We start from the raw sequence: 26,189 nt of genomic DNA on the forward strand, positions 1-26,189 counted from the left end.
GGAATCACATTTCGGGCAAATCCAAGAACTGTTATTGCGAGATATTAAAATATCCAGTGGATTTCAGTGACAGGACGGCTGAAGGTCTGAACGCTCAGCCCTGCGTCACACTGCAAACAAAAAGGACATTCACATGGAGAATTGTTATCTTATGTTACTCGTTGAAGGCTGAACGCCTGCACGCCTTAGACGACCGACTGCTTCTGAGTCATAGGAGTATATAATGCAGTTGTATGGAGGAGCGGATAATGGACAGGAAGTGTGTTAGCTTGTTACAGAGTAAAGGGCGTACGTTGGGGTTTGCGGGGGCGACGGGGGTGGGGATGATGCTCCTACTTTGGGAATGTATATTCCTTAACAATATATCTGGTGCCTCTGTAAACATTACAGTCTATATGATCCCTCTGTAACAGGTAATGTATGGACCAAGCTGTGGATTGGACTGTAAGCTCAGAAGACTAGGTAGCATGGATATGTATATTTTGTATGTAGGTCATTACTGATCTGTCCTCTGTAGGCCGGCCAGAGACTATACACCGAACCGAATGCTCCTCATTTGAAGAGCCTTTATAGTCCATAGATTATAACTCCCCCCCCTACCTCCTCATCTTCCCGTTTAGTATCGTCCAGGAGCGGAGGTACCACGTCTGCCTTGTCCCCTACTACCATATGGAACATAACCCACATGTCCAGTCTCCTGCCACTGTGGGGGCAGTAACAGGCTGCTCTCTGGAAATTACCCCTTGCTGTCTCCAGGCCAGTAGGCATCTAACCTATGTTCCTACCGGCTTTCCTGCAGCGTAGCAGGTGACCATAATAGCCAGGCACTGCAACATGCATTAATACCTGCGTACAGTGGCCAATGTACCCCAATGCACCTTCTGGCCAAGTGCCACGTTCTTGTCTATAAGGGTAAGAGGGGAAGATTGAGGGCATATATTCCTTCCCAGCGGTATCGGCTTCTGGTGGAAAGTGATCCCCTAATGCCATGAGCCAATCTCCTCTGTATTAGCAGCCTTATTCCCGACGCGTTTCGCTCATCCCACATCCTGTCTTTACTGCTTTAGGCACCTACGCGTTTCGCTCATCCCACATCCTGTCTTTACAGCTTTAGGCACCTACGCATTTCGCTCATCCCACATTCTGTCTTTACTGCTTTAGGTACCTACGCGTTTCGCTCATTCCACATTCTGTCTTTACTGCTTTAGGCATCAGAGGTTGGTAAAAGCAAAATAACATTCTAAAAAGGAATTAAAATAAAGAAAAGTTAATATTAAACCTTTGTGCTGCCCCTGAACTGTTCTGCTCAGGATTCCGCAAAGTTCTAAAAGTTTTAAGCAGCTATAACTGGCCCAGTGGACAAGCAGAACCAATAAGTTGTCTGAGAGATATACGTCATTGCAGGAAATGAGGAATCAAGGGGATGCAGAATAACGATGGATCCATGTGGAAAAGAAAAAAAAGCAAAAGGAAAACTGGAACATAGGTTACCCATTATTTTCATGAACCAATCATTTCTCTGCCTGTATTTTGGTGTCACCATTGTGCTGCCCTCAGCCTGTATCATCCTCTCGCGCTGGCGGTGCCGTTGCAATCTCTACATTTCCAGCGATATCATAAAAAGAAAGAAAGAAAAGGGAATTATCAAACAGCGGAGACTGATTAAAGCTCCGGCTCCCGCCTTTAAGACGCTTTTTTCCCCCTCCTTTTTCTCTTTTCTCCTTTAAACACGAACCTCAGAGATAAATAAATCTGGCTTTGCCGTGGCAACCACCAATTAAAATCCGTAGTAGAAAAAGAAAAAATGTAGGCGTCTTTAAACAAATTAAAAATAAAAAACAGCGAGAGGCAGATTTGCAGTTTTATTACAGGGAAAACAGTTTTTATTCATTATTTCTTGTTAGTACATAAGGAATACCCACCTTACTTAGGTGCAGTGCGTTAAAGGTCTCCTTGTATTTGTAGTACGCAGTACAGCTGCCGTCATAGTCATCACAGCTTCAGAATTAAGAGAGTTTTTTTTTTAATCACTGAGAACGTTACCGTGACGTGAACCTGTGCTAAATGTGGGGTTCTGTGCGGCATGTGGGGGTGTTAGAGCAAGTAGAGGCACAGGAGGTATGAGGTGGCGTGTGGAGGTATTTTGGGATGAGTGATATTCCTGTCAGTGTGTGGCCTAATAATTGCGCACTGCGCATGGATGTTTTCCCATTAAGGAACCTGCGGTTTTTATCCATTACCTGTTGGAAACCCGTCCACAACAGCCCATCCCGCCTTCCCAAACCTTGAAAAGGTGGGGCTTACATGTTAGTGGGTGGAGCTTTGCCCCAAAGCTGCCATGTTTGGTGTATTGTGGGCAGAGTCTGGGTGGTCCAGCACCGGGGCTTATTTTGCCGCAGTTTTGCGCTGGAGAATGCCGGGGGATATGCAGACCTGCGTTTGTACAGTACGGGTTAATGTACTGGATGGAGCACTAGGCACAGAGTAATAACATGTAACAGTAATCCATTCTGCAGTAACTAGCCAATTAATTGTAACATGCTTATTAATGAGGATGGGTACACTTTAATTAAAGACAGTTATTTTTATCTGAAAACTAATTTCCATTGAGCCGTTGGCTGGTGAAGAACAGAATACTTGCCGCGGCGCAACGATATTAACTGGAAGAGATTTATCGGTTATTGACAGTGTTATTATTTATAAGACTCTATACCAGGGCTCCGCGGCGCCATACACCCACAGCAAGATCTGCGTCCATCTACTCACATGCTGGGGGGGGGGCCGCACAGCGTGTGTGTGGCGCCACCCCGCGATGCGTAGGCAGTCTAATTGTGGACTCATCGATTTCAGGTCGAACCCTGCGCAGCCTGGCTACGCTGGAAGGCGATGCAGTGCCGTTTTTTTTTCTTGGAGTGGCTGCGTGTGACATCACGCAGCCGCCTTGAAAACGCTCCCGACACGCCCCCATTTTGCCCGACACGCCTCAGCAACAATGCGCCGTCTCTCATCACTGTCTATCATCTTGCGGACGCATACTCCATGTAGAAAATGGAAAGCCACCATAAAGCATAGTATTTTAAGTCCAGTTTTAACAAATGGGTGTGGCCACACCTGTTAAGCCACACCTCCACTAGCGCCCTGGCCTGCTGTCTGTCTCAGTGGCCCTGGACAGACTGGGAGCAAGTCAGCGTGAGTTGAGTCTGTGCCCGGGGGCTCGGGTGGAGCAAACAGGGCCTGAGCCGCTAAAGGAGGATAGGAGATGAGGTATGGAGACTAAAGCACCTAGGAAGGAGGTCTAGGACACAATTGTGTTGGTAACATGAATCTTGGGAGGAGGAGGACACAAGGTAGGAGGGCCCTGCTCGTGAGGCTGGATATGTAGGGGTGAGAGGAGTAACAATAGGTGGGGCGAGAAGCTTGAACTGAATTCTGTAAAGGATGGGGCCAGGGTAGTAACTGGCATGGGGGGGCGATGCAGATAGACGTCAGGGGACGAGCAGCGCTGGTAAGTATTGACCAGAGGTAAGGAGAGGCAGGTGAGAGCATGTCCAGGTAGGAGGAGGTTGCAGTAGACCAGGTGGGAAATGAGCGGTGCTCAGATGAGTCTTGTTTGCCTCCAGGGTGAGAGAGGATCTGATCCTGGAAATGGTACGATGGTATAAGCGGCAGTATGGGAAGAGGGACCGGAATTATCCTGTAAAGCTCAAGGTCCTGATGGCGAAGTGATGGATTTAGAGAGATTCCGATTTTACCTCAGAATGGGAAATAGCAGTCAGGGGACGAGAACATTATAATTACCGTCAGGATTCCCCAGGAGTGTTATTCCCATGATATTCCGTGATTTATACTCTTTCATGGATGGTTATTTACACTGAAACGGCACAAATAATTTTTTGCTCGCAGGTAATTTTTTGTGGATTAATCTGTAGATTGGAAATGAAACCGTAATTTTAGAGGTTGTAAAGTTTGAGCAGCGCAAGGTGCGTCCTCCCGCAGAGCCTTTTACGTCCGTACATTAAAAAACACATTAATTTAGCAGCTCGGCTTGGAGCGGGTACATTACTAAGCTGCGCGTGTCGGCAATACAGTCGTCTGTATTCACACTGGCTATATGTGTGCGTGTATGCATATACATTGTGTACATACTTTATATGTGTTCTGTGTGTGTGTGTATATATATGTATATATATAAAATATCTATCTAATACAGGGGTGGGGAACCTTTTTTCTACCGAGGGCCATTTGGATATTTATAAAATCCTTCGGGGGCCATACAAAAATGTTCAACTTAAAAAATGACCCTGCCCCCCAGTAGGTCTGCCCCTTAGAGTTACTGTGTGTGCGCGCCGGAGGCGCGCACGCGCCAAAAAAATGGGTGTGGCCAGTTAAAATGGGACGTGATACACATATGCCCCCAATAGTGCGGTGCCAGATCCACAATTGCCCCCACAGTGCCAGGTATACAAATGCCCCTCACAGTGCCAGGTATACAGATGCCCCTCACAGTGCCAGGTATACAGATGCCCCCACAGTGCCAGGTATACAGATGCCCCCACAGTGCCAGGTATACAAATGCCCCTCACAGTGCCAGGTATACAAATACCCCCCACAGTGCCAGGTATACAAATGCCCCTCACAGTGCCAGGTATACAAATGCCCCCCACAGTGCCAGGTATACAAATACCCCCCACAGTGCCAGGTATACAGCCCCCACAGTGCCAGGTATACAGATTCCCCCACAGTGCCAGGTATACAAATGCCCCCCACAGTGCCAGGTATACAAATACCCCCCACAGTGCCAGGTATACAGCCCCCACAGTGCCAGGTATACAAATACCCCCCACAGTGCCAGGTATACAGCCCCCACAGTGCCAGGTATACAAATGCCCTCCCCTCTCCCCTCCGTGCTGCTTACCGTGGACGCGACGGAGGAGAGCGAGGCTGTCGGGTGAAAGCGTCGGCGTGTAGTACTTCAAATCAGCCGCCGGTTCGAGAGCCAATCAGAGCTCGCGGACCGGCAGCCGCGGCTCCTGATTGGCTGCCGGTCCGCGAGCTCTGATTGGCTCACGGACCGGCGGCTGGTTTGAAGTACTACACGCCGCTGGTCCCATTCTACAGCCGCGCTCTCCTCCGTCTCCCTGCTCTGACAGCTGAGACACGCTGCCGCCCGACTGAGCGGCAGCGTGTCTCACTGACACAACCTGGTGGGCCGGACCAAACGGCTTCGGCCCGCGGGCCGGAGGTTCCCCACCCCTGATCTAATAGACCAGATCTGTGCCTGTGTGTATAACGCTGGGCGTGGCTAGGAGCTCTCATTGGGTTAGTGGCAGGTCTATCACACCCAGTCCACAGCTGATTGGGCGAGAAACTCCCTCCCACACAGATTACATCCAATGGGAGGCTCTGCCTTTTGGCTGCTGTGTCTTCACAGAGCAGGATTAGCAATGGGACTGATAGAGCTGCAGCTGCAGCCCCACACCCCAAAATAGTCCCCATGTACCTGCAGCAACACACCCTCCAACAATGTACACATAAACATTGATACACATTCGAAAAGGGGGCGTGGCTACGGGTACAGCAGCGTGGCCACGCCCCTTTAATATACTTTCAATGGAAGCTTGGAGAGTCAAAAAACGTTACAGATCATAAAAAAAAGGTCCTGTACCTGCCAATAAGGTGCAGCTGGAGGGTATGCCACTGCATCTGCAGCAAGTCTCTGCGCTGTAGAGAGGGGAAAAACATCTTTTTACTGCAGCGTCCTATGGGGGTCATTCCGACCTATTCGCACGCTGCACTTTTTCGCAGCCGTCCGAACAGGTCAGAACTGCACATGCGTGTGGCCGGCGACGAGAATAACGAAGAAAGCCTTTGCAGCAGCGAACGCAGGAAGAAGCCAGCCGGAGGCGTCAACTGACCGTTTTCAGGGAGTGTCCGTCCGAACACAGGCGTGCCCAGCCGTTTCCAGGGAGGGATCCTGACGTCAGCTCCGTCCTGGATGATCGCAGCGGGTGAGTAAGTCCTGAGCTGTGCAGAGACTGCAAAAACTTTTGTTTGTTCAGCTCTCTGCACAAGCGTTTGCAGCCCTGCACAGCGATTCCCCCCTCCCCTGTATGCGGCGACTACCTGATCGCAGCAGTGCTAAAAGTAGCCTGTAAGCGATCAGGTCGGAATGAGGGCCTATGTCCTGCTGCCAGTCCGCCTGCCCCCTCCGCCATCAACAATACCCACTCCCTAGCCGCGGCGCAGGTGGAACAAAAGCTGCTGCGGCCACCGGCATAGATGTATATGAAAGCGGCGCAGCGGAAGGCTTTCATAGGCCTCCCTGTGCCGCATACACTCTGAGCCCCGGAGCCTCCTCTCCGCGTGATGTCACAGAAGTGCCTCCCCGCCACAGCCGCGCCCAGATCCCCAGAGGCCCTGACTCCGCAACACAGCGCCTGGCCTGCCGGCCTGGAAGCCCCGAGATGGTTAATGTAACGGATAGAGTGGGTGATATCGTGGAGGGTAATGTCTGGACGCTGAATCAATGTAACAGGTGACAGTGCTGTGCAGTGCAGTGGGTGTGCAGTGTCACTGACACTGTACAGCACTCTCACCTTTTACATTGATTCAGCCAGTCAGTCAGTTCTGCCAGCCAGTCACTATTGTTAGCGCCGGTGTCCCAACGCGCCGCATTACAGGGAAGTAGACGCACTAAATAAACTACAGCTCTCAGCAGCCCTTAGCGCCAAAGCATTCTGGCTCTTAGGGCTGCTGGGAGCTGTAGTTTATTGCGTACATCTTCTTCCCTCTAATGCGGCGTGTTGGGACACCGGCGCTAACAATAGTGACTGGCTGCTGTGCGAGTCTCCGGGAGAGCCACTGCCAAAGGGAGGACAGCAGCTTAGCTGCTGACAGAAGAAGCAGGAAAAGCATTACCCACCCCTCCCCCACTCGCAGTACCTCCGGGCCCCATCCGCGGTACCCCCACACACACCCCTCTCACGGTGGCTTCGGACCCCCTCCCCCACCCGCCTCTCCCCCACCCGCGCCACCACTGCAACCACCCCACCCGCGGCACCACCGCAACCGCCCCATCCGCGGCACCCCCGACCCCACCCCTGCCACTACTCCAACCACAGCATCTACTAGGTGATTCATCAGGCCCTGCGTGCGCTGTTCACACCGTTACAAGGGGCTACGACCACTTAACCATCGCACGCCCTTTGTCTGTGCAATATTTAACCACTCACACAATTATGGTTGTAGGCAATACTACATATAATACAAATATTGCATGCCACAAGGGTGTGCAAGGGTTAAGGGGGGCGTAGCCACTAACGACGGTGTGAAGAGCGCCCGTAGGGCGTGATGAATCACCTAGTATATGTGTGTGTGTATATGTGTGTGTATGTGTGTATATATATATATATATATATATATATATATATATTAGACTAGAGATACAGACCAGAAACCAGACACTATACATATAAAATCTATAGAGAGGAGGATTGTAAAATACTGCACAGTGGCCCTCATTCCGAGTTGATCGGTCGCAAGGCGATTTTAGCAGAGTTGCTCACGCTAAGCCTACGCCTACTGGGAGTGTATCTTAGCTTCTTAAAATTGCGACCAATGTATTCGCAATATTGCGATTACACACCTCGTAGCAGTTTCAGAGTAGCTTCAGACTTACTCGGCATCTGCGATCAGTTCAGTGCTTGTCGTTCCTGTTTTGACGTCACAAACACACCCAGCGTTCGCCCAGACACTCCCCCGTTTCCCCGGCCACTCCTGCGTTTTTTCCGGAAACCGTAGCGTTTTTTCCCGCACGCCCATAAAACGGCCTGTTTCCGCCCAGTAACACCCATTTCCTGTCAATCACATTACGATCGCCGGAGCGATGAAAAAGCCGTGAGTAAAAATACTATCTCCATTGTAAAATTACTTGGCGCAGTCGCAGTGCGAATATTGCGCATGCGTACTAAGCGGAATTTCACTGCGATGCGATGAAAAATACCGAGCGAACGACTCGGAATGAGGGCCAGTGTGTAAAAGTGACACATTGCATAATATAAATGTTCGGACAGCGGCGGCCCACCGCACATCCTGTGTGGGGACATACAAGAAAATAATATCACTGCCATTGCCATGAAAGGAATGTGTTTTATGCTTTTACAGTGTGTGTATATATAGGTTATCGGCCTCTGATTGATGATAGAAAACCAGAATGTTTTAATGTTTTTCTATCTGTTGCATGGATTTGGAACCGCTGTGTCCACGGTATCACTACAAGAGCCCTGCACAGCAGTCAGACTCACTTCCCAGGATATAACAAAGGCACCTTTACCACGCAGGGCGAGTTTTATTCCAAAAGACATTGTCGCAAAAATAACATTTTGCCAGTACATAGTGGATGTGGCTTCTCCCCTTTAAATTGTACGTGTTGTCTCATTTCTCCAGCGGGAACCACCAGCGTAGCTTCTTCCCCAAATTACCTTTACTGACAGTAAGCTAGAGGTATGTTGTAATTCCATTACTGTCATCTGTAACCCTTAATGAGGCCGGATAGTGTCACCTGAAAGCTGCCATAGCCTTAGCTGCATGTTATAGCATTGGACGCGACTCCGCCCCCAAATCGCAGGTTTTGAAATGCGTCCTCTAACAAAACCGCAGCTGTGGGTGACTGCGAGGCTGCAACTATTGCAAGACGCACCAGATTCTCAGCAGGCAGTTACACAAACATGTACTTACTGTACCTGGCCTATATAAGAACACCCCGTCCTTCGCCGCCCCACCCCACCTATTACAAGCGGAGTGTTGGATTCAGCGTAGGCGTATATTCCGGCAGCCGCTTTTCTGGGGGATTCTACCCTTTGCACACAGACCTAGGTCTCCCTCTGCCCCAGTCTCCCCTTTCTGTATACTGTGTTCCCAGTGGTTTGGTGTGGGCCGAGAGCTCTCAGTGACGTTCGGAAATAATGGCCGCTGCCACTGTGAGGAAGATGAGAAAAGGCCGCAGAGCGTCTCTGAATGTTATAATGATCTCTGCGAGATGACTGAGGAGTTCATAGCTCCAGAAATAGACGCCTAATGGCTTTTCCCCAGGATGCGGATTATTCCTCTCGCAGTGCGGACGCCGCTCGTCCATACAAACGCTTTTTATTATATAGAGAGACTGATCGCCGGGCCAGTAACATATGTAAGAAGGCAGCTTTATACAATGACCGAGAGGCTCCTGAGGTGCCCGTTTGTGTCCTTTCATACTGTGGCTTTAGTTGCGGCAAATAGCCCCAGGGCGCCTCGGCTGCGCTGAGCGTCATTCTTGCTGAAAACGTGCGTCGTTTTCACATAAATAAGACAACTGGGAGCGACAAAACTGCTCTGCTAGATTACATGGATCGGTCTGATGTGCGCCATTTGTACTGTACATCTGTGCGCAACTGAGTCTGAATCTGCGTGAGAAGGGCTACGATGCAGCGGCTTTTCCTCGCTGTGCATCATCTGAGACTTTGGGCCTAATTCAGACCTGATCGCTCGCTATAGGTTTTTTGCAGCACTGCGAGCAGATAGTCGCTGCCTATAGGGGGTCATTCCGAGTTGTTCGCTCGTTATTTTTTTTCGCTACGGAGCGATTAGTCGCAAACTGTGCATGCGCAATGTTCGCAATGCGCCTGTGCCAAGTAAATTTGCACAAAAGTTTGGTATTTTACTCACGGCGTAACTAAGTTTTTTCTTCGTTCTGGTGATTGTAGTGTGATTGACAGGAAGTGGGTGTATCTGGGCGGAAACTGGCCGTTTTCTGGGAGTGTGCGGAAAAACGCAGGCGTGTCAGGGAAAAACGCGGGAGTGTCTGGAGAAACGGGGGAGTGGCTGGGCGAACGCTGGGATTGTTTGTGACGTCAAACCAGGAACGAAACTGACTGAACTGATCGCAGTGTAGGAGTAAGTCTCGAGCTACTCAGAAACTGCTAAGAAATTTCTATTCGCAATTCTGCTAATCTTTCGTTCGCAATTCTGCTAAGCTAAGATACACTCCCAGAGGGCGGCGGCCTAGCGTGTGCAATGCTGCTAAAAGCAGCTAATGAGCGAACAACTCGGAATGAGGGCCATAGGGGAGTGTATTTTGTGCAAGTGTGCGATCGCATGTGCAGCCGAACGGTACAACTAAACTTTGTGCAGTCTCTGCGCAGCCCAGGACTTACTCAGCCGCTGCGATCACTTCAGCCTGTCCGGGCCCGGTATTGACGTCAGACACCCGCCCTGCAAACGCTTGGACACGCCTGCGTTTTTCCAAACACTCCCAGAAAACGGTCAGTTGCCACCCGCAAACGCCCTCTTCCTGTCAATCTCCTTGCGATCGCCTGTGTGAATGGATTCTTCGTAAAAGCCATCGCACAGCAACGATCCGCTTTGTACCCGTGCGACGCACCTGCGCATTGCGGTGGATGCGCAGTAGTGACCTGATCGCTGAGCTGCGAAAAACCTAGCGTGCAATCAGGTCTGAATGAACCCCTTTGTACATGTGTGAAACCAATTCCTGTGTGGTTACAGTCGCAGCTCTGCGTCACCAGTACACGGTGAGCGGTCTTTTGCTGCGGAAAATATGGTACGCTACTTCTCTCGGAGCACCTCAGTCATGTCGGGCGTCTCACGCCGCATGTCGTATAGACCCTGTCGTTTTCTGACACTTCAAATTGCTCATACAGTAAAGTGTAATTACTGTAATTGGCTGAACCAATGTGGACGGTCCTTTCGGTTACACCACGTGACATGATGGAGGAGAGAGGCACTGAGCGCCTCCTGCCTCAGTGTTGCACAGAATTCCAGTGAATGGATAGAACTCATTCCTATTAATAATTGGTCATGTAGACAAACCTCAACAAAGACGTATTCACACAAATTCGGTCCACGCAGACCTGCGTAATATTTGGTGGTGTATCTTTTGCGCCTGTAATTGCACATTGATAGTGACTTGTCGGTAAATAGCCGCATAATCTGCCGCGACAGAGACGTGCGCACTTGTTTATCTTATGTGAAGAAATTGGTGTTTTTTTTTTGCAAGAACGCTCCTTTTGCGCAATTTGTTCCCATGTTACCTCTGACTCAGCTCCGTGGCGTCCGCTGGTTCTGTACCGGCTCCAGTGTTTTATGAGGTCAGTGGCTCCGGGGGGATGAGTAAGTCGGCCTCCTACCAGCTGGGGTGCTGGGATACCGTGCTAGCGTCGGCCTCATGACAACGGCCTGTTGTTGCCAAGCTCCATTGGCAGCCATGAATGTGCGAGATTAATGATGAAATAATAACGTTGTAATGAACCCAGATAAGTCCCGGAAGGGCATTCTTTGTGATTGCCATGGCGATGAGAGGCCTGGGAGCGACGGGACGGGCGTATGTGTACAATGAGATGGCCTCTCAGCAACAGGCCGCAGCCAAAATCACATTCTTCCGTTGTGCCGGTCCCGTCCGTGTGCTGCATACAAACAGAATCCTGTCACAGTACGGGGAAGGGGGCAGTATCCCTGAGGGACCACCCACCTGTGACCCAAAAACAGGAACGTAATAGAAATTGCGCAGGTGCCGTAACCCACAGCCCCCCCAACATTCACTTTATTACGCGTATTTAAGCTCGCTGATTGGCTGCACCAGTGAGGCACGAGGCCGGAATCAGAGATGTCGATAGTACGTAGCGGAGCAATTTAGTACGACGGTCGCAGAGAGGATTAATTTGCAAAGTGATTGACAGTTTGGTGGAGTGGCGGCAAAAACGCAGGCAGGTCGCTTCCGTCTTGGGCGCGTTTGAGGCTGCGACTGCAGTGCAGGAGCCATAGTTACAGTGGCTCCTGCGTCTCCCGTTCTGCAGACCATAGGGGCAGTCAGAACCTCGATAACCGCCTGATCAGCGACCGGTGCTGCCTGCCTCTTTGTACGCAGCTGCCGCGATTTGAAATACCGTCTGTGGGCATCTTAATACAAATCCTGGCGGCTGCGATATTTGGTGGTCATTCCGAGTTGTTCGCTCGCAAGCTGCTTTTAGCAGCAGTACACACGCTAAGCCGCCGCCTACTGGGAGTAAATCTTAGCTTAGCAAAATTGCGAACGAAAGATTCGCAATATTGCGAAAAGACTTCTCTGTGCAGTTTCTGAGTAACTCGAGACTTACTCTGCCAGTGCGATCAGTTCAGTGCTTGTCGTTCCTGGTTTGACGTCACAAACACACCCAGCGTTCCCCCAGACACTCCCCCGTTTCTCCAGCCACTCCCGCGTTTTTCCCAGAAACGGTAGCGTTTTTTCACACACTCCCATAAAACGGCCAGTTTCCGCCCAGAAACACCCACTTCCTGTCAATCACACAACGATCACCAGAACGAAGAAAAAACCTCGTAATGCCGTGAGTAAAATACCAAACTTCTTAGCAAATTTACTTGGCGCACTCGCAGTGCGAACATTGCGCATGCACAAATAGCGGAAAATCGCTGCAATGCGAAGAAAATTACCGAGCGAACAACTCGGAATGACCACCTTTGTGCGCAATATCTGCACACACATTCTTAGCAGCTGCTGCATTAACGTACGTCTCTGTATCACGCCCTTAGCGCAGAGCTCCTAATGAGAACCGACTAGAAGAGAACATTTCTGGTTCCTGCAGCTCTCAGCATCTAACTGTCAGGTTCATTACCAAGTACCAGCGCGGCCAGGGCAGATGGCCTGGCTCTCTGGCGTTGCTGCCCGTCCAGCGTCAGGTGCCAACCTTCCCCTGCCTCAGCACCAAGGCCCCTGACTCTGGGCAGAGCTGGCATCGCACACTCGGCTGTAAACAGCAAAACGTGACTTCCAGGCGAATCTGCGCCTGACAGCCCGAGCCGCATAAATTATGCTGTAGGGGGGCTTACAAGTGGTTCTGTCATTAATATTCATTAGCTGGAGCCTTCTGCATGGAAACCGCTTCTTGCAGGAGACTGGAAACCACCCAGTTTATTGCAGCTGTAATTAGAAATCTGAGCAGAATCTGAAGCCGTTTTTCTGTCCAAGACATTTGTTTCCTCCGTATTCCTTTGTCTGCGCAACGTCACTCGTTTGCATTAAACTATTTGGAACGTGAAAACATAAATAAATCGCCCATTTACTCGGCTTCTGTGCCCGTTACCGCCAATACGCAGCGTATTTTGCTGTACATTATTAGTGCGCAGCAGAAAGTCCTATTTTGGGGGGTTCATTTGTAAATGGAAACAATACGTGGGAGCCGAAGCTAAATCCGCTTAGTCTGCCGGGACTTTCTGGAACCTGCTGAAGAAGGCACTTATCGCAGCGGAACACCTGGGGGGGTGTTGCTGAGCCCCAACACCATCATCCCTTGGCCGTCAACCAGATTTAAGACTTGGGATTTATAAGGGTGCCTGGGAGGCTCAGAAATCCTGTATGCGTCGCGTTCTTTCGTCACCCTCGCTGGTCACCTCCGCTTATCGAGAAGAGACTACCGTACCTGTCCCGCATAGAGTTCGGAAAGGCGATGGGCACTTGGAACGCTTTCTCAGGCGTCGGTTACAGAAAGTTTGCCGGACAATGGCACAACACCAAGTACCTCCAGCGATTCCCCTGCATCCAATGCAGCTTTGTTCACAGTCTGAGGCATGAGAAGCCTTTATGGTTGTAGTGAAAGGGCCAGAAACCTCTAACAGCTGGAATTAACACAATACGACCCTGTGGGCCTCAGTCTGCCTTGGTTCCCAGTGCCAATCAATGCGTCCTTTGTCCCGAACGCCGATGTCCTGGGGATATCATGTCAGGGTCACGGAAGGATAAGAATAGTCAGCGGAAGATGTCAGTCTTAACGTTGGGCTGAAAATAGGAATCTGGCTACAAGAGGCCCTAGTTACAGCGGTGGGCACTAGGCAGCCCTCCAGCTGCTGTGGGACTACACATCCCAGCAATCCCTGCTACAGCTTTGCTATCAGGACATGCTTAAACTGTGGCAGGGCATGCTGGGATGTGTAGTCCAACAGCAGAAGGAGGGCTGCCATTTGCCCAGCCCTGTTGGGGCGTCCCGTAGATTTGTCTGGTTGGGATCAATCTGTGAAAGACCTTTACAGATTAAATTACTCTGAATATTGGCTTCTACCTAATGAGGTTTCTGTAATCTGAAATGAAAATCTAGATGGGGATTGTGAGCGGAGGTTTGTCCTTGTCAGAAATACCCTCCCGTAGTGCCTTTAGGTGCAAAATCGTATAATGGTTGAAATGTAAACCTATACCAATATGTCCTGGTAATGTGGGCTGATCGGCAGGTGTTATTATGGGAAAATACAGGTGTGTCCGCATACACCTAGCCACGGTATGCCATGTGATGACAGTGGGCCACACCAGTGAGCCAGTAGCGTTTTTGTGCATCTTTTTCACTCAAATGTGCGTCTTAATCGCAATGCAATGCGACAAAACCATTTTACAAGACTGCACTGGTGAACGTGATATGCGGCACTTTTATATCTGACTATACAGAGCACAATGGAACTTGCCGTGGAAAAATCCCACCTCCGCTGCGTCATAGCACCTTGTGCACAGATTCGGACACAGTTGCACACAGATATACAAGTGTGGCACATCCCCTTCATCCAGTGCTGTCCTCGAAGCAGTCTGTGAATAATACGCACATTCCAGTGACAAAAAAAAGCAGATGTGCGCAGGACCAGGTGCGCCAAGAAGGATTGTTTGGCGTCACTGCAGTAATAGTATATGGTGACGCATCTGTAAGTATTGTGGCTACATCTGGGATATAAGGGAAGTCCTAGGTGCCTCATATTTTCTAAGGTCCAAGTACGGACCATTATTGGGACCGATTGGGAATGTTTAAACCTGCGCTGTGTAATCTATATAATACCTGTGTGATAATAAATTATATCTCCTAACTTTCACCTGTATTTAGGGGCTGTGATTTCTTGTACCCTAAAGGGCACTACACATTGGCCGAGCTGCCCGACGGCGGATACGGCCGACGTGCGACCCGGCGGCGGGGGGGAGTGAAGTTTCTTCACTCCCCCCGTCACGCGGCTCCATTGAAGTGCAGGCAAATATGGACGAGATCGTCCATATTGGCCTGCATGTACAGCCGACGGGAGACCAGCGATGAACGAGCGAAAGATATGAACGAGTTCTCGTTCATTTATGAAGGAGATCGTTCATATCTTTGGCTGATGTCGGCTAGTGTGTAGGGCCTATAATACTAAGTATTTTGGATCTATGCTGGACCGTACCTTAATCTATAACTTCCAACGGTACCGGTTTAGGTGGGATAGCGCCGATTTGAAGGCCCTGTCCCCCCATCCCATTGATCTTCTTCCGGATTGGGCCAGACGGTTGGGTGCTATGTCCCAGTCACGCGTGCCTGTGTCTGCACATTAAATGGATGCTCTTAAGGGAGGGGAATGGGATTTTGGGTGGTCAAGTGCTTCGGAAGTAGGGTTGTACGTCAACTCTGTCACCGTCGATGGTTGAACGCAGGTGGTCCCCATTGTAAATCCAATGCTGGTTTGACCATCCATGGTCTGCGGCCGTGGGAAGGAGAGCCGGAAGAAAATAAACACTAACCAAGGACAAAAGGCTATCTGCCTCCTCTCTTATAAATGATGAATTTATTTCAATGCTGAAAGCACCATTACCGATAATGAATCCGACCTCTTGAATAAAAAAACAAATTTCAGAAAAATCCCATGCAGCTTTTCATGACTGGTGAATCCCCCCCCCCCTTGACAATCTGCGGTCGTCGGGTACTTTGAAACACCCGAGCCGTCCTCTCCCACCAGTGGGATAATAGAATCCCGTCCGCCACGAGTGTACGGTGACGATGCGGACTCTCTATAGCGTACAACAGATTGGCGCGGTCGGCAACCCCCATTAGGAGCAGGCCCGCTGGAAAGTGCTTTGCCTCTCCCAGACGCTGGCAGATATTTCGCGGTGAGCCGCCTGCCACTCTGTTTTAATTAAGGTACTTCTCCGTCTGTCAGATGGAGGTTACTGTTAAAGACGGACTGATAACAAAGTATTGACGCACTGTCTGCTGGGACTAATTTATTTATTGAAGTCTGTTAGGATCCTTCTGCTGTGTAAGGGCTGCGCCGCACGCTGACGGGGGAGCTGGAAAGGATGAAAGGGAAGAGAAATCACCCTCGTAGGCCGTCTTTCTCTCCCCCTCGGCTCTTCTTGAGACGAGATGGAAAAGGAAATTAATTCTGTCTCTCCCTGATATTTAAATGGACAGCGGTTGAGCACAAGTGGATATTTCCCATTTGGGTCCTTTCCGGACCACACGGCCATTGCTGTCGTATAGATTATGGGGGTATTCAGAGTTGTTAGCAGTTGGGCAAAGCCATGCTGCACTGCAGTTGGGGCAGATGTAACATGTGCAGAGAGTTACATTTGGGTGGGCTATTTTGTTTCTGTGCAGAGTAAATACTGACTGCTTTATTTTTAGACTGCAATTTAGATTTCAGTATGAACACACCCCATCCAAATCTAACTCTCTCTGCACATCTTACATCTGCCACACCTGCAGCGCACATGGTTTTGCCCAGTTGGTAACTTTTTTGGTCTGCTAACAAGTTAACTCTGAATAACCACCTAGGTCCTGGGTGAGGGCGGCAGAACACGTTTTACATTTGTACGCGGCACAGATCGGTATTGCTGAGCGACGGGCTATGCGCTCTGCACGCAGATGTGTAATGCAGACTTAATAAAGATAGTGGAACATTTTTCACTGCAGTGTGAAGTGGCCGTGAACCGGCTCCGAGCGGAGTACAGTCGTCTGGTTATTATCTGCGCTTCAGATTGACCTTTTAAGGGAAATAAATTAGTCTAGATCCCGGCTCGCGCACGCCGCAGGACCAGTCTAGCGATACAGTATATGACGTGTACATCTCAGCCGGTACAAGGGAGGCAGCCGACTTGGAGGTGTGTCTGGGGGGTAACCTGTGGTTTACTATGTGCCTGTCGCGCACACACAGTTCGTTAATCCACTAGGAACCTCACTGAGGCATGAGGCACTAGGTGAAATGAATAGGCTTCACGGTCATATATCCTATACCTCCCAACATTTATAAAGGCATGTGTGATTTTCAGATTTCGGTGTTAAAGTTGCCTGCGGGTGTTACATGTAGCGGCCTCTAACGCTTGGTGTTTTTTTCTTTCTCTAGTGTGACCAGTACAAGAAGGGAATCATTTCAGGTTCCGCCTGCAAGGACTTGTGCAATGACCACACCCTGGTTTTCCATCAGTGCTTATCGTCCTCACCCACCCACCAGGTAGCGTATTACCATAACACATGTGACACCGGCCACGCGCTCCGCTAGCACTGAGAAAACTGGATCATTATTAGGTGCATTGGTAAATTGGAGGAAGAGGACGGACACTGACACATATTGGGTCATTAACAGAAAGCAATCCGGTTACTGAGACCGAGGTCCTGAATAGCCAAATTCCGTCCACTTCAGCCTGATTGTACGTTGCTCCTGCTGTGACTGGAATGTGCTTATTTGCATATAAGTCCTATTTAGCATAATATACTGGAGTGGGAGGAGCCTGTGTAGGGATGGGTAATGGGAGCTGCAGATCGTGTTCAGTTCGGGGGCTTCCCAACATCAGGTCCTGGAGAACTAAGAAGTCTATGGCTGTCACTAATCACTAAAACGCCAAAACTCACAGCCCCCAAATTGTGTTCTGTCCCTTACATTATTGTCAGTGGCGTCACTGCTTTATCCACTGGGTTCTTAGAGCAACGCTGGGTAATGCTGAGTGAGAATTGGCCCCGGGAAGCTGCTTTGCTCTCGTTCGTCACTGCAGGACAGTTGTTTGGAATCCCCTCCGTGCGCAGAGCTAAGGCGCTGACCTCCCTGGAGGGTGGAATCTCGTTTACGGTTTAGACGTGTGTGTTCTACTCTCTTTACATGTATGACATCTGTCTGGAGAAACGTCTGTTCATGAATCATCACATCCATAGTCACCCACCTCGTCTGCAAACAGCGGAGTCTGCATCAGTGAGGCACTTCGTGCCTCAGTCTCCATATGTATGACCCACATAGGGTCCGGCTCAGAGATGTATAACCTTTCTGTCGCCTCACAGGTCTACAGGGGGCTATGGAGGGACAGAGAGGTCATCATTAAATGTGGCGTGGAGGAAAATTTGAAAGTGGAGAATAACCCGGACGCCGCCCCCCGAAGGGAGCTCGTGCTCTTCGATAAACCCACCAGGGGGACCTCCATGGATGAGTTCAAGGAAATGCTGCTGAGCTTCTTAAAGGTGAGAACGGAGTAATACATCATGAACACGTAGTACCAGGGTGTGGGAGACAGCGCTGTCAGAACAATGGGGAGCGGCTTGCGGTATCCGGTATGGCCTGAGACGGAAGGAAAAATTGTAGGAAAAAAAAAGTGCGTCCGCCATCTACAGGCAGCGTCAGGACGGAGAGAGAACCATTTCCAGCTGCATCACCTCCTCCTTCCCGACAGCCCCTCTCCGCCTGCCTCCAGCTCCTACCGTGTGCAGCTCGTTACAGCGGCCTGACCCCTCCTCTGGGACCAGACCCCTAGGCTCCCTTTATCCTCCCACCCCCTTCCCTCGCAGCACCCCCTGACCACCCCCCATTTCCAACCGGGTTCAGCTGAGAATGTGCCCTGTAAAGTCTCATTACCCGCCGTGCACCGCCTCAGCCATGGTGTGCGCTATGAGCGGGTCCTGTCTCTTCGTCTCCCACATAAAGTCACTCATGTGTAGTGTTCCCTCTAGAAATTTTTAGAGGGCAGGGCCCCGGATTGCAGGGGCATGTGTGTGTGGTGTGGCCATGCACAATAGGGGGCGTGGCTATGTACCATCATTGAAGTGGGCGTTGTCACTGTTGGGGACATGCGTGCTGGACTTCCCCCATAGCGTGAATGGATGCTTTTTCGCTTGCGCACGCCATCTTTACACACTGGGAGGGCAGGAAGTGGATGGCTCTTTTAGCAGGGCACCGCAGAAAGAGTAGGGTGCGACGCCCTGCTAAAACAGGCTAGCGTGAACACTACGTGTTACACTTATGTTTTTGGGGTGTATTTTTTATACACATTTTGTGGGAAATCACCTGAAAAATCTGGATACCCTTAAAATGTACAGTAAGTATCCCCTGAAAGTATTACAGGGGTGCTGCCGCAGATATCAGAGAGATCTTCCCGGTCTCCTGTCACAATAGCGATGGCGTTAGCCATTGTGGTAACAGCCTTTGGTGCGTGCGCTGTATAATGACCACACATGCAGTACGGTAGGGCTGCAGCATAAAGTGATCCCTGATGCGATCTCTGTAGCTTACACATTGCGGGGATGGGCCTATCAGACCACCTGGGCCTGGATGATTTCTAATACATGTGGGTGGAAACTAATTTCTTATTGCCTGAATAGCAACAATAAGAAATTCTATTTATCGAGTCCGAAACTCAATAAAGAGTAAATGGGCCTCAACGTTGTATTTTTCTTCTAATACACTGTTATCTGCATTCCCCATAGAGTCTCTATACTGTTTCTTGCACAATTGTGTGCGTATACAGAGACATATAGAGATCTCTGTCATCAGGTAGGTGATGTTGCGGGAAAGTCCAGCTTCCTCAGAAGGGGGGACATTCAGCAATTTAGGGATACCAAAATAATATCTTGGCTCCCCCAACCAGAAAGGTTGAGACGCCCCTGCAGACTATACACACACACACACACACACACACGATATCGCTATAGATGTTAATAATGTTCTCCTCACCGGCCTCACTTGTTCCCACCTCGCTCCCCTCCAATCTGTCCTGAACTCCGCAGCTAGGCTCATCTTCCTCTCCCGTCACTCCCCTTCTGCCACTCCCCTTCCCCAATACCTGCACTGGCTCCCATTCCCCTACAGAATCCTCCTCACACTCCTCACCCTCACATACAAGGCCATCTCTAGTCCACTGCTCCCTACATCTCCAACCTCCTCTCCCTTCATACCCCCTCCCACCCCCTCTATGGTCGGCCAATGACCGTCGTCTCTCCTCTGCCCTGGTCACTGCTTCCCATGCACGAGTTCAAGATTTTGCCCGTGCTGTACCCCTGCAGTGGAACGCGCTCCCCCGCTCCATCAGACTCTCCCCGACGCTGCAAAGCTTCAAACGTGCACTGAAACCCCACCTATTCATCAAAGCGTACCCCTCCGATGCATAACCTAGTCCTGAGGCTGCTCCTCCATCCCCCTGCTCCACGCCTTGAACATCTCTACTTTGCTTACATCCTGCCATCAGGCTTCCTCCCGCTTGCTTGCACCTCATATCATCTGTCTGTCATCCCCACTAGATTGTTAGCTCTTCAGAGCAGGGCCCTCTTTCCTCTCGTTGTCTAAGCCCTCTTCTCAACACATGTCACTCACAGCTCTCCCCTACTCAGCGACCATCTTTACCGCTTTCTCTCCTGCTGATAAAGGCTCATCTCTATCTATGGACGCCAGCTCCTAGTAGTACGATGATCACTCCCTCACTACTTACATCTAAGCTGTATTATGTGTGAGAATTGTGCTGCTCTGTGTTACCTGTACTCTATTTCTGTTATTCATTTACTGTGATGTAAGTTCTGTCTCCCTGTACTGTCCTTTGTACGGCGCTGCAAAACACTTGTGGCGCCCTGTAAATAAAATGTAATAATATTAGATGGATAGCCGCAGACAGAACAGGGATTGCAGCTCCACCTTGTGGAACATCAGCAGCCAGGGGTGATGTTATTTGCACTGTGCTTCCGAACGGATTCATATTAAGGCTGTGAATTCTGTAAGATGCCGGATGCGTCCGTGTCTCCATAGAACGGCAGAATGATAATCTGGGACAGGTGCACAATAACCGCTTCTACTGTAGATGTACGTTGTCCTGTCCATATACAATATAACCCCTCTTCTCCCCCTGCAGGCTAACCTGGGAGATCAGACGTCCCTGGCAGTTCTGGTCGAACGGATCCTGACCATAGCAGACGTCAATGAGGACGGGAAAGTGTCCTTAGCGGAAGCGAAGTCTATCTGGGCCCTGCTGCAGCTGAATGAGTTTCTGCTCATGTTGTCCTTGCACGAGAAGGAGCACACATCTCAGCTGCTGGGTCACTGCGGGGACCTCTACGTGACGGAGAAGATCCCTCACGATTCCCTCTACGGCACCCAGATCCCCAGCTTCCTGCAGAACCTGCTGCCTTCTCCCCTGCACAGGATCATCCACCAGTGGTTCGCTCCCGCCTGGCCGAGGAGAGCCAAAATATCCATCGGGCTGCTGGAGTTTGTGGAGGAGATCTTCCACGGAACCTACGGCAGCTTCTTCATCTGCGAAACCAGCTACAAAAACATCGGGTACAACGAAAAGTACGACTTCAAAGTGGTGGACCTGAGGAAGGTGGCCACCGAGATGACAATCCGGGGGTTCCTCAAGGGCCGGCACTGCGAGCAGAACTCTGACTGCACCTTCGGCAGAGACTGCACCGCCGCTTGCGACAAACTCATGAAACAGTGCAAAAACGACGTCATCCAGCCCAACCTGGCCAAAGCGTGCAAGCTTCTGCAGGAATACCTGCTCTACGGCTCCCCCTCGGACTTAAAGGAGGAGCTGCAGAAGCAGCTCCGGACTTGCATGACTCTTAGCGGCCTGGCCAGCCAGATGGAAGTCCACCATTCACTCGTCTTAAACAACCTCAAGACTTTGCTTTGGAAGAAGATCTCCAATACCAAATATTCCTAACTGGATACAACGAGGAGTTGTAGACGCGTCTCTCTTCGGACTTACGTGTAGCCAAGATGCTTCCTTCGTGCAGCCTAGCGTCCGCCCAACGATACTCCTGCATCTGCTGCAGGCTGATCCGCTCCCCGTGGAGCCTGCAGCTGCCGCACTTGTCTCCGACAAACACTTCACGTGTAAATAAAAGGCTTTTATGTGACGAGTCCTCTAATCTCTTTCTTCCCGGGGAGCTGCATACGCAGTAGGGAGAATAGGTACTTTTATTTAAGTGCTGTGCTGAGATTACATTTAACCTAAACGCATACATGTCCTGTAGGATTAATTTTTAAGGCTGGGCTCTCTTATATACAGAGCAACCTCATTCTCCCCCGATAAAACATTTGTCCCTTATCGTAAGAAACATTCCGTCCTCCCAGCTGCAGTCCGTGAACCTGATTCTTATCACAACACTTGAAATAATTTCTATGGCAACCTGGAAAGCCGCCTGAAGCTAGCAATTCACAAACCCCCCCTCTCGAAGCCTAGAACGCCTACGACACATGGGCAGAGGGCTCAAGACCACACAGACGTATGGATGGTGAAAGCACTACTGTAGAATCACTGCGCTGCGTCGGGCAGAGAGTAGGAGGAGCCTGCACCAAGGCAGCAAAATAACCAAGGTGAATCTCGTATATAGGCGCAGCTGTGCAGGTTTTAAGAAATCAGTTGTAAAGATGGTAAAGTGCACTGAGCAACCGAGCATTAACACACTCAAGTGGTGCTAAAATTTGCTTTTTATTCAGTATATTAAATACTATTTGTTTTTATTATTGGCGTATTCAAAAAAATATTTGTATAAGTAAATTATACCGCTGTAGCTTTCATCCTCCCTATATAATATTACACTGCAGTAATACAGTCCTGGCAGCTGCGTGTAATTACGGGGCTCCATTCTGTTATACTTTGTCTCGCTCTTGTTTCGTAAAGCAGAGATGTCTCACTGTCATATAATTTCCACATCGATTTCATTACGCCAGGACTGAATTGTAGCGTTGCTTTAACCACCTCAGCTTGTGCTAGGTTCTAAAAGAATATAAACCATCTTCACTGAAAAATAACTTACAACAGGCGCACGTCTGTGGTCTAATACGCTTTTAATGAAATGTGTTGACTAAAGACTGAACTGTGATGCTGTTGTGGCCCGGGAGAAGATTGCATGTGTATGACATTTAAAGGTAATACAGCATCTGGTTTGGCAACGAAAATTATTACATACATTACTAACTGTAGTATGTGCCTCTGACTTCACTCACGTAGATGTCTGTTCGTGTTCAGCGGCACTAATGTTACATAGACAGTAGTGCCATCTAATATTGTGATGTATAGTTATATTGTACACATTGATCTGGTCTCTGTAAACAATATTTGCAGTTTTTCCTTTCAGGATAACATAAAAAAATGCTTGGGGCTACTGACTCATAAGCAAGCCACACAACGCTGCCCATGGGAGAACCAGCTGGTCCCGAGATCCACTCCTGCAGCCCTGAGCGTTTCCCCTGCGACTTGTTGATCGTCATAGTGAAGCAGACGCTGACAGGAAACTGCAGACGATTGAATTGAAAAGGACAATTGTTGGGTATAAGGGGTGTACGTGGTATAAACACAGTCTCACCTGCGCCACATCCCGTGCGACTGCAGAGCAGTCACTGTAACTTAGCCAAGTTCCGCAGAAATGGAGAGTTATGGTAGATTTACCATGGTTAACCCTCTTTCTGCGAGATACACTGGGTTCCAGAGGAAAAACATCAGGTGTAGTGTGGATCTGGATCCAGGGAGGCACCAACAGGCTAAAGCTTTAGGCTGTCCTAGGCTGCATCGTGGGGCATCCTCTATAGCGCCGCCTCCAGGCACTGGGAGCTCAGTTTTGTTAACCAGTCCAATGCTGTAGCAGGTAAAGAGATGGTAGATGTTAGTCACATAGAACCACGTTCTCACGACAGGAGAAGGTATCAGCAGCTAATGCCATACAAACCCAAAGAAGCCAAGTGCATCAGGGTGGGTGCCCTGTGGAACCCAGTGTACCTCGCAGAAAGAGTTAACCATGGTAAGTCTACCATAAATCTCCTTTTCTGCAGCGGGGTAAACTGGTATTCCACAGGGAATAACATCAGGGATGTACTTAAGCAGTTTCTCATGGGAGGGGATGTGCCTTAGCGGGTATAAGAACCCAGCATCCAAAGGATGCATCCTGGAAGGTGGAAGTATCAAAGCCATAGAACCTGATGAACGTGTTCACTGAGGACCACGTTGCCACCTTGCACATTTGTTCTGCAGACACTCCATGGCGGGCTGCCCAAGAAGGTCCAACAGGCCGAGTAGAAGGGGCTTTAATAGCAGCAAGAGCTGGGAGTCGGCCTGCGCATAAGCTTGTGCAATCACCATTCTAATCCATCTGGCCAAGGTTTGCGTATTCGCAGGCCAGCCACGTTTGTGGAAACCAAATAGTAAAAACAGGGTGTCTGACTTCCTGCTAGAGGCAGTTCTCTCCATATATATATATATACGGAGAGCCCTTACCACATCCAAAGACCGCTCTTTGGGGACAAAAAAAAGAGATAAAGGCCGGAACCACAATCTCTTGGTTAAGGTGGAAAGATGCCACCACTTTAGGTAAGTAACTTGGGCGAGTTCTCAGAACTGCCCGGTCCCGATGAAATACCATAAAGGTTGGACCACAGGACAAAGCGCCTATGTCCAACACCCTTCTAGCAGAGGCAATAGCCAGCAGAAACAGGACCTTGGCTGTGAGCCATTTAAGGTCCACTGTCTCAAGAGGTTCAAATGGAGACGCTTGTAGGGCATTCATAACAGACAGACAGATCCCATGGGACATAGGGAGGCTGAATCCGTAACACACCCTGAGTGAATGTATGAACGTCAGGTATATACGAAATTTTTCTCTGAAACCGCACCGACAAGGCAGATGTGTGAACCTTAAGGAAGGCCTAAGTCCAGACCTTGTTGCAAGAAAGCCAGGATTCTGGATGTTTTGAATCTGTATACACTACTGAGCCTCATTTTGACTTGTTTTAAGGACATTACATCAAAGTTGGATCAGCCTGTAGTGTGTTTTTCCACTTTAATTTTGAGTGTGACTCCAAATCCAGACCTCCATGGGTTAATAAATTTGATTTCCATTGATCATTTGTGTGTGATTTTGTTGTCAGCACATTCAACTATTTAAAGAACAAAGTATTTAATAAGAATATTTCATTCATTCAGATCTAGTATGTGTTATTTTAGTGTTCCCTTTATTTTTTTGAGCAGTGTAGATTTCAGGCATCCCTCCACACGCTTATCTGTCGGTTCTTTCAGTGAAGTGACAGTGGCGACAGGCAGAGTGGATGACACCACAAGGCGGGTGACATGAGAATCCACAGGTGGTGAATTTTCCCACTTATTCCACAACTCTGCCGGGAGAGGATAGCGAGCCAAGGCCCGTTTAGAGAGAGGGAACTTTTTCCCTGGATTAGCCCAGGGTTCCTGCTTGAGGTCTACCAAATGGTCAGAATGTGGCAATATATTTTTAACCACCTTCTGCCTTTTAAACATCAGTTTTCTTAGTGACAGTAGTGGATTCCTCATCATCAGAGATCTGTAGGATTTGCTTAATAGCAACCACTAGAGCAGGAACATCGATTTGTGATTCAGAGTCCTCGTCAGATACACCTGATTCCATGTCTGACAGGACAGTACCCTCCTCTTCAGATGAAACATCAGAGATTCATGGATTGTGAGGAGGAAGCTGCCCGCTTAGATGACCCAGGAGTGACCTGGGGTAGATTTATGTCTAACCAAAGTCTAAGTTACCTGCTGTAACGGAATAGACAAATTATCCACCCAAGGCAGATTAACCATAGGGACAATTTGAGGCTGTAACGGCACAGGCGGTCCCATAGTGGGCGTTAGGCATTCCACTAGAGTACCTAGTATTTATTTATTTATTAACAGTTTCTTATATAGCGCAGCATATTCCGTTGCGCTTTACAACTACAACAGTAATAGAACAAAACTGGGTAAAAACAGACAGAGGTAAGAAGTAGGTTTGAGAACGCGGCCCAGGGTGGCTCTTGATTGGTTACAGGAGCCGCCGACTGACTAGGGGGTGTATGGCACATAGTACACAGACCATCATACACAGCTTCCCCCTCTGGTAAATCCTTGGCGCTTATGCTTTGCATGATGCAGGAGCGTCCACAGATTTACTGCCCTTCCTGAAAGACATTGTACACAAATGCAACAGAGCGGTTTAGTACGATGAATCCAGAGTATAATACCTGCGTATAAATCTGGTATTATATGACTGAGTACACAGTAGAATACACTTAATAGGTAAATACTGTGAAGCACTATAAACTACCCTGACGCACCTAGTCATACACATATTATATACAGATGTAGCGAGGTACATTCAGCTTGCAAT

General features: G+C 49.4%; 1 protein-coding gene across 2 annotated transcripts in view; it reads left to right on the plus strand.

Annotated features, from left to right (window-relative positions):
- DIPK1B (divergent protein kinase domain 1B) overlaps window positions 1-21,926 on the plus strand; it is a 124,962-nt gene extending 103,036 nt beyond the window's left edge. For both annotated transcript variants that reach the window (XM_063935894.1, XM_063935895.1), the window contains exons 4-6: window positions 17,164-17,271; window positions 18,090-18,266; window positions 20,918-21,926. In XM_063935894.1, coding sequence (XP_063791964.1) covers window positions 17,164-17,271; window positions 18,090-18,266; window positions 20,918-21,730 — 1,098 coding nt within the window. In that variant the 3' untranslated portion in view covers window positions 21,731-21,926. The remainder of the gene's footprint in view (window positions 1-17,163; window positions 17,272-18,089; window positions 18,267-20,917) is intronic.
- Window positions 21,927-26,189: the final 4,263 nt, after the last annotated feature.

The sequence above is a fragment of the Pseudophryne corroboree genome, chromosome 8, assembly GCF_028390025.1.
Source record: "Pseudophryne corroboree isolate aPseCor3 chromosome 8, aPseCor3.hap2, whole genome shotgun sequence".
Classification (NCBI taxonomy): Eukaryota; Metazoa; Chordata; class Amphibia; order Anura; family Myobatrachidae; genus Pseudophryne; species Pseudophryne corroboree.